Source organism: Pistacia vera, unplaced genomic scaffold, assembly GCF_008641045.1.
Source record: "Pistacia vera cultivar Batoury unplaced genomic scaffold, PisVer_v2 Contig531, whole genome shotgun sequence".
Lineage (NCBI taxonomy): Eukaryota > Viridiplantae > Streptophyta > Magnoliopsida > Sapindales > Anacardiaceae > Pistacia > Pistacia vera.
The window spans coordinates 33,221-47,772 of NW_022196370.1; the positions used below are offsets into that span (position 1 = coordinate 33,221).

The 14,552-nt window shown below is 31.7% G+C and overlaps 1 protein-coding gene across 1 annotated transcript; it reads left to right on the top strand.

Moving 5' to 3' along the window:
- Positions 1–12,537: 12,537 nt before the first annotated feature.
- LOC116107356 (zinc finger protein ZAT5-like) lies at positions 12,538–13,687 on the top strand. Its single transcript, XM_031393641.1, has one exon. It carries the CDS (start codon positions 12,740–12,742, stop codon positions 13,559–13,561), a length of 822 nt encoding a protein of 273 aa, XP_031249501.1. The 5' UTR covers positions 12,538–12,739; the 3' UTR covers positions 13,562–13,687.
- Positions 13,688–14,552: the final 865 nt, after the last annotated feature.

The following is a 14,552-nucleotide window of genomic DNA, read 5'->3' on the forward strand; positions in this document are numbered from 1 at the left end:
ATTAATTTTCACTTTGACTGATCTAATTAACTTTAATTTGACATGTGATTGTTTGTTGATCTAACGGATGATATTCGGCGCAGTGTTCCACAGGGATTAATTGGTGTGCTCACAAACATAATAGAATTGCTGTTGGATTAACTATTGGAAAAACGAGTAGTATATTATTAGTATTTGATTTTATTCTTTTGAAAAATAGAAAGTTTGTGGGGTTACTAAGTTCACGTTTTCGTTAAAGGAATCTTTCAAATATTAATTGTGATTAAGGCAGTAAAGGACGCAAAATATTTACTTTAATTAATCTATTAGTTAATCAATCACCCATTAAAAGAAATGGATTTAAAAATATCGGTGGAGCTTGATGATTTGGATGAGTATACCTGTATCTTTGAAGTTTGAGACTTGGAATTGTGTGTTTTATTTATTTGATATCTTGAAAAAAATGTTTTTAAATAATTAAAAGTGTTGTTTTAATATTTAAATTAAAATAAACGTTGCTTTGATGATCAGAGAAGCGTCTACACGTTTTCAGTACATCAACTATTATTTACTATAATGCTCAACCAGTTTTATTTATATACAACTAAGAAAATAAATAAATTTTGAATAATGTAAGATTGAAAAGAGATAAATACTAAGATAATAATAATATTGTTTGAAAAATATGGACATAAATAAACTTCATTCCACAATGGATAACGATGTGTTATAAAAAAAAGAACATGTTACAATTTGATTTTGCTTTTTGTCAATATAAATCATAGGAATGGTCCCTTTCAACGATTGAGGATGATATTAAAACAACAATGTTTTAGTTGATTGATTTATATAAAGTTCCAAAACCTAATTTAATTGAATAATAAAAAAAAAATTGAAAGATAAGGTTAGAGATAAAGGTCGCTTGAATAGTTTTTAATTCATTCTTTATACCCTCCCAAAACAAGGAGCTTATAAAGATGCCACTTATTCTAAGCATATCCTACAGCACAAAATAATATTTTAGCATATGATAATTAATTGCGAAATTGGGTTTGGTATAACTTTGGCTTAATGATAATTAGTGGTCTCTCAGTACTTGACAACTAATAATCTCATATTTAATTAGAGATTTCCTTTAGAACAAAGTCATATCTAAAGTTGTGCCAGGAGCAGTAGCTAGTTCTCGTATCTAAAGTTGAAATCAATTTCTTTGACAAATATTTACACATGCAAGACAGATCAAATATGGAAACTACACAAGTTTCTGTTTGTAAATCGAATATACTACCTGTTAAAATTAGCATATAGTTTATAAGAAAAATCAGACACCAATTATCTGGTATTTACTATCACATGCTTTGCCTCTTAATGCTTCTATTTTAAGATAGCTAATCCAACTACGTTTTATGAAGAAATCAATGAATCTTTAGGAATATTAATTATTTGGATCAACCTAAACAATAATGTGAAGGAAAAAAAAAATCGCCTTTTTATTTGAAAAGAAATAGAGTTCAATTATAACTCGTCCCACTTCAATCCCTTTATCATTGTTAAAAAATATTTAACAATGAATGACCAACTTGAGGATTATTTCAAGAGTAATACTAGCCTTACAAAGAGACATACAAAGAATCAAACAAAGAGTCAAATCCAATCTTTGAAAGAAGGGGAAAAGAAAAAGAGAAAAAGACAATCATAAATTTTAAGGACTAAATTTAATCTTTATATGACTTTTTATAAGGCCAGTATTACTCTACTTTCAATTATTCAAAATTCGTTGATTGTTTTGAATGAAGAAGGGGGGAGGGGGGCATGTGAAAACGTACGTGGAAGGTGGGTCATAAATGATGAGGATATTGGGTCAACAGGCTGGCAGCAGTGTGATTGGTTAGTCTCACTAAGTATCAAACCAGTAATTGACAGCTGCGATCCATCCATTTTCAGTAGTGGTGAGGGTCCATAAACATGACCAATCACAATCTACATCTCATCACTGTCATTCCAGTGCCTTCTCCCAAATTCCCAATTTCCTCATATTTATAAAGATTTTCTTAGACTTTCTATAATTGAACTCAGGCTGAAATTATATTTCATGCAGAAATTATAATTGCTTTATTTATTTACAGTCTCTAGCGGCTTCTAGTGTTCTCTTCCAGGAGTGAAAAAGACACGAACGTATAAAAATGTTAATCCTTTCAACGGTCTATAATTAAACTGTAACATTTAGTGAAATGGAAGTGTCCAAAATTTCTTGATGAGCATCGCTCCAAGTTTAGTCAATTAATAATTCCCTTTTCCCAAGAATGCAGTAGGGCAATAAACAGTTTGGTGGGCCAAGAACAAGATTCTGAGATCAATAATCGCCTTTAAATTGAGGGCGAGGCCGGTGAACTGTTTTAACTTATTGAAGCAAAGCAGAAACGTGACGTTTAATTTAGGTGCATTCACAAGTGTCTATCCTCAGCTTCTTATGCTTATGTATTTGAAAGCAATGTTTGTATTAATTTAGGGTTGTCGTGATTCACGGAAGATAAGATCATCACATCATATCAATATTTTTTTTAAATTAATCTCATCACCTGAGATATATCCTTTGAATATATCTTTTGTTTTAATATATATATTATGTCTCGTAGTCGTAGGATTTCTTTATTCAACTTAATATTAATATCTAATATTACAATCAATCTTAATTTAGGTAGTATTTAACCAGCACATACTTATAACAATTTTATTTTATTTGCGACATGATTATTACTTCTCATCATTTTTTATTTTTGTTTTTGGAGATATCAATGTCTCAGGCTGTTCAGTCTTTACTTTTGATTTAATATTTACTTCATTTGTGTGCTATCAAACAAGCTAGCTATTGCAAAACAAAAATCCCCACGTATGTGGTAGGGAATGGGCATATATGGTGTGTTTGGTTGGGGTTAATCCCCCATTACTTTGATAATATCTTCTTATATTACTGATATTATCATGTTTAGTTGTTAAGTAATAAAAGATTCTAGTAATCTTTTAACAATAATAGTAATTACTGTAAGTTATATAAGTGATAATCTGAATATCACCATTTTCTTATGTATTATAAGATTAGTTGGTAATTTTTATTTTTTTATAATTTTACCTCTAATTAATAAAATTTTTGGATAATAATGCCCTCGTTTTGAAAACAATTTACAATAATATTCATAAACTATTTTATCCTTATACACAATATTTTAAGACATTATTACCCTTATACTTCAACAATTGGCACACGGCTGGCCAGATCCGACTGGTCGTGCACTGTTCCGGCAACTGCTGGTCGGCGAGTGACAGTCATCTTAGGTGGCTAGGGGTGTTTTGGCATTTTTTTTAACTTTTATTGTGGTTGGGGTGTTTTAGCAAAATCTCAAATATAGGGGGTTAAAAAAATAGTAATAATAATAATAATATATTATTATTATTATTAAAAAAAAAAAAAAAAGAGGCAATTCACTAATCTATATAACATACTTACCAATTTATTCCAATTAACCAAACATATTTAATATAATATCTTCTCATTAATATAACATTCCCTGAACCCAACACTCTCTTAAAGTGTGTTTGGTTGGAGGTAATAAGAGATTATTGAGGTAATGTCATCTTATATTACTTGATTATCACGTTTGGTTGTCAAGTAATATAAAATTTTGGTAATCTTCCAAAACCAATAGTAATTACTGTTGGTAATATAGGAGGTAATTTTATTACCTCCATTTTCTTTGGTATTTTAAGATTACTTGGTAATCTTATTTTTATTACAGTTTTACCCCTTATTAATGAAATTATAGAACAATAATGCCCTTGTTTTAAATACAATTTACAAAAATATTAATAGACTATGTTATCCTTATATACAAAGTTTTTAGGATAAATACTACTAGAATTTAAAAAAATTACCCAAGGGTGGTGGTCGGATCTGACCACCACTGCCAACTGTTGGCTACCATTGCCGACAACCTCTGATGGCGATAGAATTACCCACAACCGGTTGGATCTGATCAACCGCGCGCCGAAAACAGCCAAATTTGACTTTTCACAGCCAAAGATGTGGTCATGGAATAGCCACAAATCTAGCTATGAAAGGCCAAATCTTTCACGGCCAGATCTCCACTGTTGTCACTACTGGCGATGGTGGTAGGCCGCCAGTAATGGCTTGGGGGTGGGTTGGGTGTTTTGGTTTAGTTTTAAACTTTTTTGTTGTTGTGGTGTTTTAGCTAAATCTGAAATGTAGGGGGTTAATAATAATATATTAATATTTAAAAAGGAGGGCAATTTAGTAAGTTATATAACATACCCACTAATTTATTTCTCCCAACCAAATATATCAATATAACATACCCACCAATTTATTTTAACCAAGCAAACAAATTTCCCTAAACATTCCCTTTAGGAGGCGTTTGGTTTAGGGAATGTTGGATTATTGGAAAGTTAGATTACCTTGAAGATTACTGAGAATCTTTAGGAAAATGTGTTTGGTTAATTGGTGGGTATGTTATATTAATATGTCTGGTTGGGATGAATAAATTAGTGAGTATGTTATTTAAATTACTGAATTGTCCTCTAATTAAATATTATTATTATATTATTTTTTAATATTGATTATTATTTGGATTATTATAACCCCCTGCATTTAAAAACTTAGTAAAAACAATCCCATAATAAAAGTTTAGAAAATCAACAAAGTACCCCCACCAACCTAGCCATTGCCTACCGCCAGCAACCACCGCAGGCCGCCGGCAACTTAACGGCGCACGAAAGGCAGGAAATGGCCTCCGTGCATCGTATGGCCATTTCCAGCCAAAGATCTGGTCGAAAATGCCAGACGTGACAGATCTGGCCGTCGACGGCCAGATCTATGAAGGATCTAGCAGTCAACATCCAGATTGACGAATTTGGCCTAGCACGATCTGGCCATTTTCGGCCTTTCATGCGCCGTTCCGACGGTGTCGACGGTGGTTGCCAATGGCAGGTGGGTGGGGGTGGTGGCTGTGGCTTGGGTGGCCTGTAGTTTGTTTTGAATTCAAGGGTAATTTTATCTAAAAAATTAATTAATTGGAGTGAAATAGTAAAAGACATTTATGTAAATAAATTTAAAAATAAGGGCATTATTGTCCTAAAATTTATTAATAAGAGATAGAATTGGAACAAAAAAAAGATAACCCTGATAATCTTAGAATACCTAAGAAAATTGAGGTAATCAGATTACCTCCAATATTACCAATAGTAATCACTATTGGCATTTGAAGATTACTGGTATCTTATATTGCTTGACAACCGAACATGGTAATCAAGTAATATAAGATGACTTAACCCCAGTAATTCCACATAATCCCTAACCAAACGTCCCCTTAAGATAATCTATCATTCTATTAATATACTATTCTTAATAATATAACATTCCTTGAACCAAACACACCCTCAAGTGAACAAACTTTGATTGATGTTGTAAAAAGTATAGGAATCTACTATTCTAACTATCAAATCCAAAATTGGCATGTGTATATCAATTTTGATAAAACTATTTTCATCATAAAATATCTTTGCCGACAGACAGAAATGAAGCTTATTACAAGCCATCAAAATGTTGATTTGACAAATCAAATTGGAATGTCTAGTTGCTAAGGTTATTATAATAATTGAATGAAGTTATGAAATTCTTTTTCAGTATTATTGGTATCATAGTTTTATTTTCATCAAAATAAATAAACAAATTTGATGTTGTGCTGCTGCGTGTGGTTTTATTTTCCTTTTGGAACAAGTATAGGTCTCATACTCTGGGCCAGCCCAACAAGGACTTAGTAAATTTTCAGATTGGATTTTCGGGTCTTACCCTTGAAAAATAAAAAATTATAAGTTGGAAGAAAAAATATTGGTATAAATAATTTTAAGGGAAGTGATTTCTACATAATAAGTTTTCATTTAAACAATACAATTGATAACATTTTTCAAAATATAAAACTTAAAAAGAAAAAGAGAAGAAGAAGGAGAAAGAAACTAATAAAGAACCCTCCAAATTAAGATCAATCGGTAATTCCTCTCATAAAGGATTAAGTAATTTGATAATTCTTATAAGCTTTAATTTACTTGTGACATTTTAATTGATTTTAATATTTAATAATTACAAATACGAAGCTTTGAAATAAATATATGGAGAAGGAAGAATATATGTTTTTATAACAATTATATATCATCTAAGGTAGAAAATGGGGTCTAAAAATCATTTTCCTAATTTTTAATCAGTTGATAAGATCACTGTATCATATGGATGTGGATGTTTGTATATAAAAATAAATTAGTAGTAAATATCCTAATAAGAAAATTAACAAGGCTCTATAAAATTTCCTAAATAAAGTGGGTAATTTAATTCAGTATATTGGTACGAAATATTTTATTTTCATCATTTTATTTTTTTTTCACTCAAAACAATTATTTATGGACTAGTATTAAGAAAAACAAAAGGATCATTTTTCTGATTTCAAAATAATTAAAATGTTAATCTATTATGAGTCGTGTACTCATGTGACACATGTCTAAAACTATGGGCCTGCCCAACCCATTCTTTAATGATGAATGGTTGTGCTCAGTCTGATATACCCTACGGCCTAGAGTTTTGCCCAATATGGGCTTGTGTCATTTTCAACAGGGAGTTTTGGGCTTGGGCTATATCACTCAATACTTCCATGTTCGTAATCAAGTTTGGGGTCATTATTTTTGGGTTATGATGTTGTATATTCTACATCTAATTTTTTTTTTAAATTAAATTGAATATCACTCATTCAATATATTTCTAAAGTATTAATATAATTTTGTAATCAATTTTTTTTTTTTTTACAACGTATTATATTAAATTTTATGAGTCAAAATATTAGCTTTTAATTGTTAAAAAAGAAAAAAATAGTATATATATAAAAGAAGGGGATAAATTGGCATGATAAATAGAAAATTAAAGTAAGATGAGAAAAAGAAAGTTGAAAAGGACTGGAGTAACTTAAATCGATGGTGAAGTGGGCATGATGTCTTTATCTTAAGAAGATGATGCATGTGTTTGAGTTGCAACTAATTCCATACTTCCTTTTACTTAAAACCATCTCCTACTACTTCACCGCCACCACTACCAACCAACCCTTCTCAATTTTTTTTTGTTTTTTATTTTTGGACCTTTTTTACAATTTTTCTATTATTAGTTTCAGCTACATATACAATAAGATTTGAAAAGGACATTAATTAATTTTCACTTTATTGAGAGTTACTATATGTTTTTGGAGTGGATATTTGGATACCTACAAATGAGGGAAAAGAGTCAACAAAAGGGGCCAGCAAGATTTTATATATATATATATAGGTATCTGGGGATGTCTGGATAAGCTTGCATGCATCCCAACTAGTCCCTTAGGACCCTGAAATTAACGGTTAGATAAGTCTCTAATGACTACCCCCTATTAGTAGTCATAGAAATTCAAATTCATGACCTTTTGAATAGTATATCTAAAAGTCTCAAGCAAATCGTCAAATTACCTAAAGGTAGTTAAGGGCTAGCAAGATTGTTTGTTGGCGTGTACTCTCAAAGCTAAAGGCAACACCATATCTAATAAAAGTGTTTGCAATTTAGTAAGTAAATGAACTATTTACACTCTAAGAGAAGAAGGATGACTCTACTTTCTCAATACTGAGTTGATAAGAATACTAGATTTGGATTACCCTTGAAGAGGGTGTTCTCTTTAATTAAGGTAGGCCTTCGATGTTTTTTTTTTATCAATGTGAGCAAAACTACTCTATGTCCTTACCGGGCTCACAAACCTCTTTATCTTTCTTGAGCTCACAATCCAAGTTGGCTAATGAAGTCCTTTTTAGAGTTCAATGGAAGACCTTTAACTTGATACATTTATCTTATTAAAGTATTGATTAATAATCACTGTCAAAAAATTAACATCAAAACTAAATATGTTACATGCGAAGGAATTACATTTTTTTTTTTTTTTTTTTTAAAGTAACTGAGGTATCCAAACCTATATAGAAGTCTACTTAATTATCAAGGTCACGAAGTACTTTACAAGCTCGATGGATCAAAGTGATTGCACGAATGTAGTGAGTAACTCTCTTGTGACTCGAACACAAGATTTCATAGATATAGTTAACTATAATGGCTAAAGAGTTTGTCATCCGATCATAAGAGGAGAGATGAAGAAAATTTTATGTCGCATCAATCTTATATACTATTGTTATGTTAGGTTGGTTTGAAGTTCAAGGTTTACATAAATGAAATAAGAAATAAAAAAAAAGGTTGTCTCGTGATTCATGAGACTCACTAAACCTAGCTAGCTTAACACCAAGGAGAGGATGAGGTCCGTGAGGAGGCGTTGTTGTCTCTTACTATGAAAACAAAAGGCTTAAGTGGGAAATTAATATAAACGAGTTAAAGAATAATGATACAATCTGCATACTGTCAGAAACACCTAGGTGTCAAATGTTATATTATATGAAGGGAATACTGACATTTAGAGCATTGGCTGTCTTTCCCAACCAAACCTGTTCGTTGTTACTAACAAATATTAAATATATATATTAAAGAATTAATATAATATAAGAAGCTACATGAAAATCACTCCTGCACCACTACAACTGGTTAACTCTCCTCTTAAGCAATTAATTACGTTTGCATAATGTTCTCTTTTATTTAAGAGCATAGATTTCTAGCATGACTCGTTAAAAGATACGATATTATTAATATTTAAAAAGATACGATATTATTAATATTTAAACTACTAAATATCTTGAATATCTATTTATTTTAATCTTGTAAATTTTTCATTAATTTGTTAATTGAATGTGCTTGAATGAATTAGACACAACCCCATTACCTTATATATATTAATCACAATGTAAATAGGAGGAAAGAGTTAAATTCAAGTAAAACCTATTGTTGTGCCTAATTTCCTAGCCGTTAGATTTGCACCATATGTCTTTAAGGTATATTAAAGCCTGACGGCCAGGATCATCTTATGTGTTGTCTCATTAACATTTATCTTCTCTCATAAGGTGATTACTGTCATATGAGTTAGGCTGCTATTAGCGTGGTTCAGTCTACACAAGTATGAAGATTATTGACCTAAATCCTGATTAAGGGGATTATGTGTGCAAGTAATCCCGTAATACTCACTTTCAATCACTGTTAGATGAACGAAGTATAAAAGGAGCTCATAACCTCCATTTCAAGGGACGATTCCAGTTTTAATAAAGTTCAAGAGGAAAATACACTTATCCTGTAAGAGAGTGCTTAAAAAGAGAAGGTCACGGAAGCTTAATGTCTTCCATTTAGCTTGTGCACACTTCTATTTTTATCAACCTTGCTGGTTACCAGTAATCACGTGCATATCTTATTTGGCCCTTTCCAAAGTCGATTAAGTATCTCTGGTTGGTACGAATTTTCACATCATCATGTATCAAACTTTTAGAGCGAGAATTGATGGCGATCATATGGTTATTTTATCTTGTATTTTAATTTTAATTTACCCATTTCCTCATGTATTTCTTCAATTTTGAGGTGAAACAGAAACTAGCTTTTCTTCCTTTTCCCTTTCTTTTACAATAATAGTTGAAAGCACTTATTATTTCCAACATGTGAAGAATAGAATACTAACGTCATACTTATAATGGCATAATAATAATAATATAAAAAAGTAGTTCACAATGACTTGCTCTCCATTTTGTCAAACCAAAACCATAAACTAAAACATAGTGGAGGAGTAGTAGTAGAAGAGTTAAGGAAACGACAATACCATAGGAAGCAACGAATAACCAAATGAGGAAAATTAAACAAGTCATCTTAAATTAATTATTGAAACTCAATTCAACACACCAACCAAATCAACAAATATAATACAAAATGAGAGAATATCATATAATATCCCCAAGGTTTCCAAATGTGTCACATGGATACCTCTTTGCCCTTACTTTGTTTCGTCATTGTTAGGTTTCAAAAAACTTTCTTAAATGACCAAAATTATCATTTTATCCCAAAACTTTTTTGTAAAATTAAAGTTATCATTCCACTCATCTACCACAAACCATAACATAATAGAGTTAGGATAGAGGGGTGTTCAATACATATGTCAAACTTTGAGAGCCCATTTAATAAAAATACGAAACTTATCATCTAAACAATATATCTGAAAACCTTGAAGGTGGTTTATGATATTGTCTTCATAGAAAATATATAGTAGTAGAGTTTTGGATGCTTTACTTTGAGTGAGTAACTATTAATTGTGTGATGCAGGCTGGCGTCTGCCATTACGTGCCCTTCACAATCCTCCTTTTCAATAATTCTTTACGTCAAGAATCTTCTAATTTTCACAACACACACTCCTCTTCTCTTCTCTTTCTCTTTCTCTATATTCACTTCACACCCACACACTCTCCCTTCAATCATTGTTATTAGAAATCCTCTTTCTAAGGCCACCGCCCTTCGTTTTATTTATCTCTTTGTTATTAAAAGTTTGCTTGTTGCTTAATTAGTTTGAGTGTGCATGTCTTGTTTCTTGGAATATTCAAGTTAATTTTGTGCATTTTGACAAAACGACACCCAAACTTGGAAAACGAATGTTCTTTCCAACCAACTTATATTTTGTTTTTATTTAATTCTCGTGTTTCAATTTTAGTTGGTGCCAAATAGGAGAGCAAGGTATCTCTTCGCTGAAAATAACTTAATTTCCATAGGAAAGGTATAATGTCTTCAAATGGTAAATTAAATATAAAAATGTAGCATGAAATAAAATTAAACAATACGTTATACCAGTTTGCTTACACCTCAACTAATTCCCCATAGACCTAGAACTATCGATCGAGTAAGAGAAAAAATTGTATCCCCTATTAATGCATAAGAAAACTCTAATTAAGGAACTAATAAAACCTCATTTTACTCTTTTACCATCAGATCAATCAATAGTGATTGTTGTTATGCTATATCAATTTGGAAAAGATACTTTTCATTTATATTATTATGTCTGACGATTTCCTGGATCTCTAAAAACAATTAATAAATATTTGAAGTTTACAAATCCAAAGAAGGGTTATCTTAATTATTTTCTCCTCCAATAAATAGTATGGAGAAAATGGGTTATTAATGATGTTGCAGTTATGAAAGAAGGTAAGGTTAGAGTAAATGCAGAATAAATAAAAGACTAATTAGAGAGGTCAGGTAATTTTTAAAGAGTTAAAAGTTTTATTTAAATAGGATACTAATTGTAATTAAACAGGTTGGCAGTTATGTATGAAAAATAGTACAAAAATAAACTACATTAATTTATGTAATTAATTAAAAACGGATGAGCTGTTTTATAAATTTAGTATGAGATGTTAGTTTGTTAATTAATTATTTCACACCATGAGGGAGGACACAAGAATAAGCATAAACTGACTGACTTCTTCTCCATTATCTTCAAAAACTCCATAATTTCTGCTGCATCTATCCTTATACATAATTACTCAATCATGTTACATGCATATCGTGTCATATTGTTAATTAAAAGTCAATTAATTATTTCATTAGACAATGGAGCATGCCACTTCACATTGCACCATTTTATTATTTTTTGGTCTCCAAAATTGGATGCATGCATGCTTATAAACCAAGTCCATATAAACCTAATTAAAACCCATAAAGGGTGGATACCTTTTTAATTAATTGACTTAATTTGTCTAGGGTTAGGATAACGGTTCATTTTTAGTACTAATCCTGAAGGATATTGAGTTGACATTTAAGGTAGTTATCTTTAACCTTTCTACTATTATCATTGCGATTAAGAGATATGAATGGTTTATATCGAGTGTCAAAAAATTAGGTAAAAAATTTAAGTTATAGTATCTTAGCTTCTTTATTTGTAATCCACAAGGCTCATTGAATACCCTACAAGCTTAATGTTCCTAGTAAACCACAAATGTAATAAATGGTCCTAAGGTAGTTTGAACCAGAAAGTCAATAAAGAGATCAAACTTTCTTGATTATTAGACCAACTTAGAGAGGTAGGTTAAGGTTTAGCTCTGCCAACTCTTAATGATTGGGTAAAGTATAAATATAAAAAAATAAAATAAAAAGAATATTAATGAAATAATTGGATCATTAAGGCGGCGTGATTATTGGGTATTTGGCAAATCTGAGTACAAATGTGTGAACTGGGTGGGTCAACTACACATGAAGTGTTTGATAAAATGAATAAATATAGTCTAAATTAAGAATCACAAGGGGAGGGAAGTCACAAACTTAACTTAAACTGGGTTATTATATTATTTAAAGGGTTATTCAGTTAACCAACCAACCAGAAGTGTAACAGAAGAGGCAAATAAAAATAAATAAAGGTAAAAACAGAAAATTGATGAGAAAAAAAAGGCAAATTATGTGGTTCCAGGCTTGCAAACCAATCCTCCATAAAGGAATCGTTGGCAAAAAGTAATGGGTTTGCTTCAAAGCCAACCGAATCTCACTCGTTTCCTCGCCTCCTCATACTTACATTGCATCTTCTCTCTCCCTTTCTCACTTCAAACACCTGTAACTTTTTCCTATATATACCTTTCTATAACTTCCAACCTTGGAAAAGCAAGACTGGCAATACCAAATTCCACCGTTACTACTCTTCTTCTCATTTTCTCTTTGACTCTCTTCTCTTTCTCTTAACCACCCAACTGCTTTTATATTTACATTCATTCATACATACAATTTCCCAGCTCGCTCCTCATGGAAGCTCAGGATGAAGCTATGGCACTTGTTATCAAAGGGAAACGCACAAAGCGTCCACGGACTCAGTCTCCACTTACCTTCCCTATCGTTTCTACTTCTTCTAGTGCCGTTGAAAGTGGGATTGAAGGTGAAAGGTTTAGTGACAATTCTTGTCCTACTACGTCTCTTGAATTCACCACAACTAGTACTGAAGAGGAAGAGGACATGGCGAATTGTTTAATTCTTTTAGCTCAAGGTCGAAACTTTAACAAGAAACTTTATTCGGATCATCAGCAGCCGGTTGAGAATTACCAGTGCAAGACGTGTAATCGGTGCTTTCCTTCGTTTCAGGCGTTGGGTGGACACAGAGCGAGTCACAAGAAACCAAAAGTTGTTAATAACGTTAATGAAGAGAAGAAAAGTTTGTTGGTAATTGAAGAAGATGACGATCATTTCAGCCATATGAGCACTACCCTTTCTCTGCAAATATCAAATAGGGCTTCTTTGTGTGCGACCAATAAAGTTAAGGCTAATAAAGTTCATGAATGTTCGATTTGTGGCGCTGAGTTCTCGTCGGGGCAGGCCTTGGGCGGCCACATGAGGCGACACAGAGCGTTTATAAGCAACAATACGACGACGTCAACAGCTTTGAGTATCGGAACAGGTAGTGATCATCATCATCATCATTCAACAGAAGCCAAGAAAACAAGAAACTTGTTGCAATTAGATCTTAATCTTCCGGCACCGGAAGATGACCGCCGGGAATCGAAATTCAGCTTCGCTTCGAAAGAGCAAGTTATTGTGTTCTCAGCTTCTTCTTTGGTTGATTGCCATTACTAAACTGATGCAACAACCTTTACTTTTTTTTTTTTCTTTTGATGAATTTGTGTTACAAAGGAAATGTGAAATATTAACATTGTTAAATTCTCTATAATGTAAGTGATAATTGTTGATTCTTTGAATTCTTTAAAATTGATGGAAATGGAATTAAATTGTTTATTGGATGATTTATTAATTGGTGGATTAGGTTGTGTGGGTGAGTTGAGTTGAGTTGTTTGGTTTGCAAGAAAGCTATAGGTAAAGGAAGAGGAAGGGTGAATGTGAGTCAGTTGCATTAAAAAAAAAAAAAAAAAAAAAAAGACAAAAATTTAAACGGATGGAAGGAAGCAAAGCAGAAAAGAACAGAACCTAACGCATGCCCTCTTTTAAGGATCCAACTTTACACTCTACACACACACACCCCACCTTTAAACCATCCGTTATACTCTCCCAAGTAACCCACTCAACTATCAATCAATCTAATTTTATCCTTTTCACAACATTTTTTTTTTTAATTTTATTTGTAGCCAAATCATACTTTATAAAATCATTACTGCTACTACACATATAAAGTTAGTGTTCAAGTGATGAGACAATTTACGTATCAGCACTATATTAATTACGAGAAAGTTACACACTTAATTCAGTAGTGTGTTGACAATACATCCACCGCATAATTCGGATATAAAGTTAAATCTCAACTTATAGTAGCATTATTATTATAAGGTATATCTTGAAAAGAAAAAAGTCCATCTATCAATAAAAAGTATAAAAACATGTATGTTTATTAATAGAGAAGTATAACTCTTCTCTTGTGGTCGAATGACAAACCTTTAGTCATTGAGGTTAGATATATTCAAGAGATTTTGTGTTCAAGTCCCATAGGAGAGATATCTATCAGATTTGTGCAAATACCTTGGTCCATTAGATTGTACGGTATTCTGGAGCCCTAAGGATTAGGCAAACTCTAATTTGGCCTAGATACCTCAATTACTGAAAAAAAAAAAGTATA

What these genes read in the sequence shown, in the direction of transcription:
- LOC116107356 (XM_031393641.1), top strand. Translation starts at nt 12,740, where the DNA reads ATGGAAGCTCAGGATGAAGCTATGGCACTTGTTATCAAAGGGAAACGC.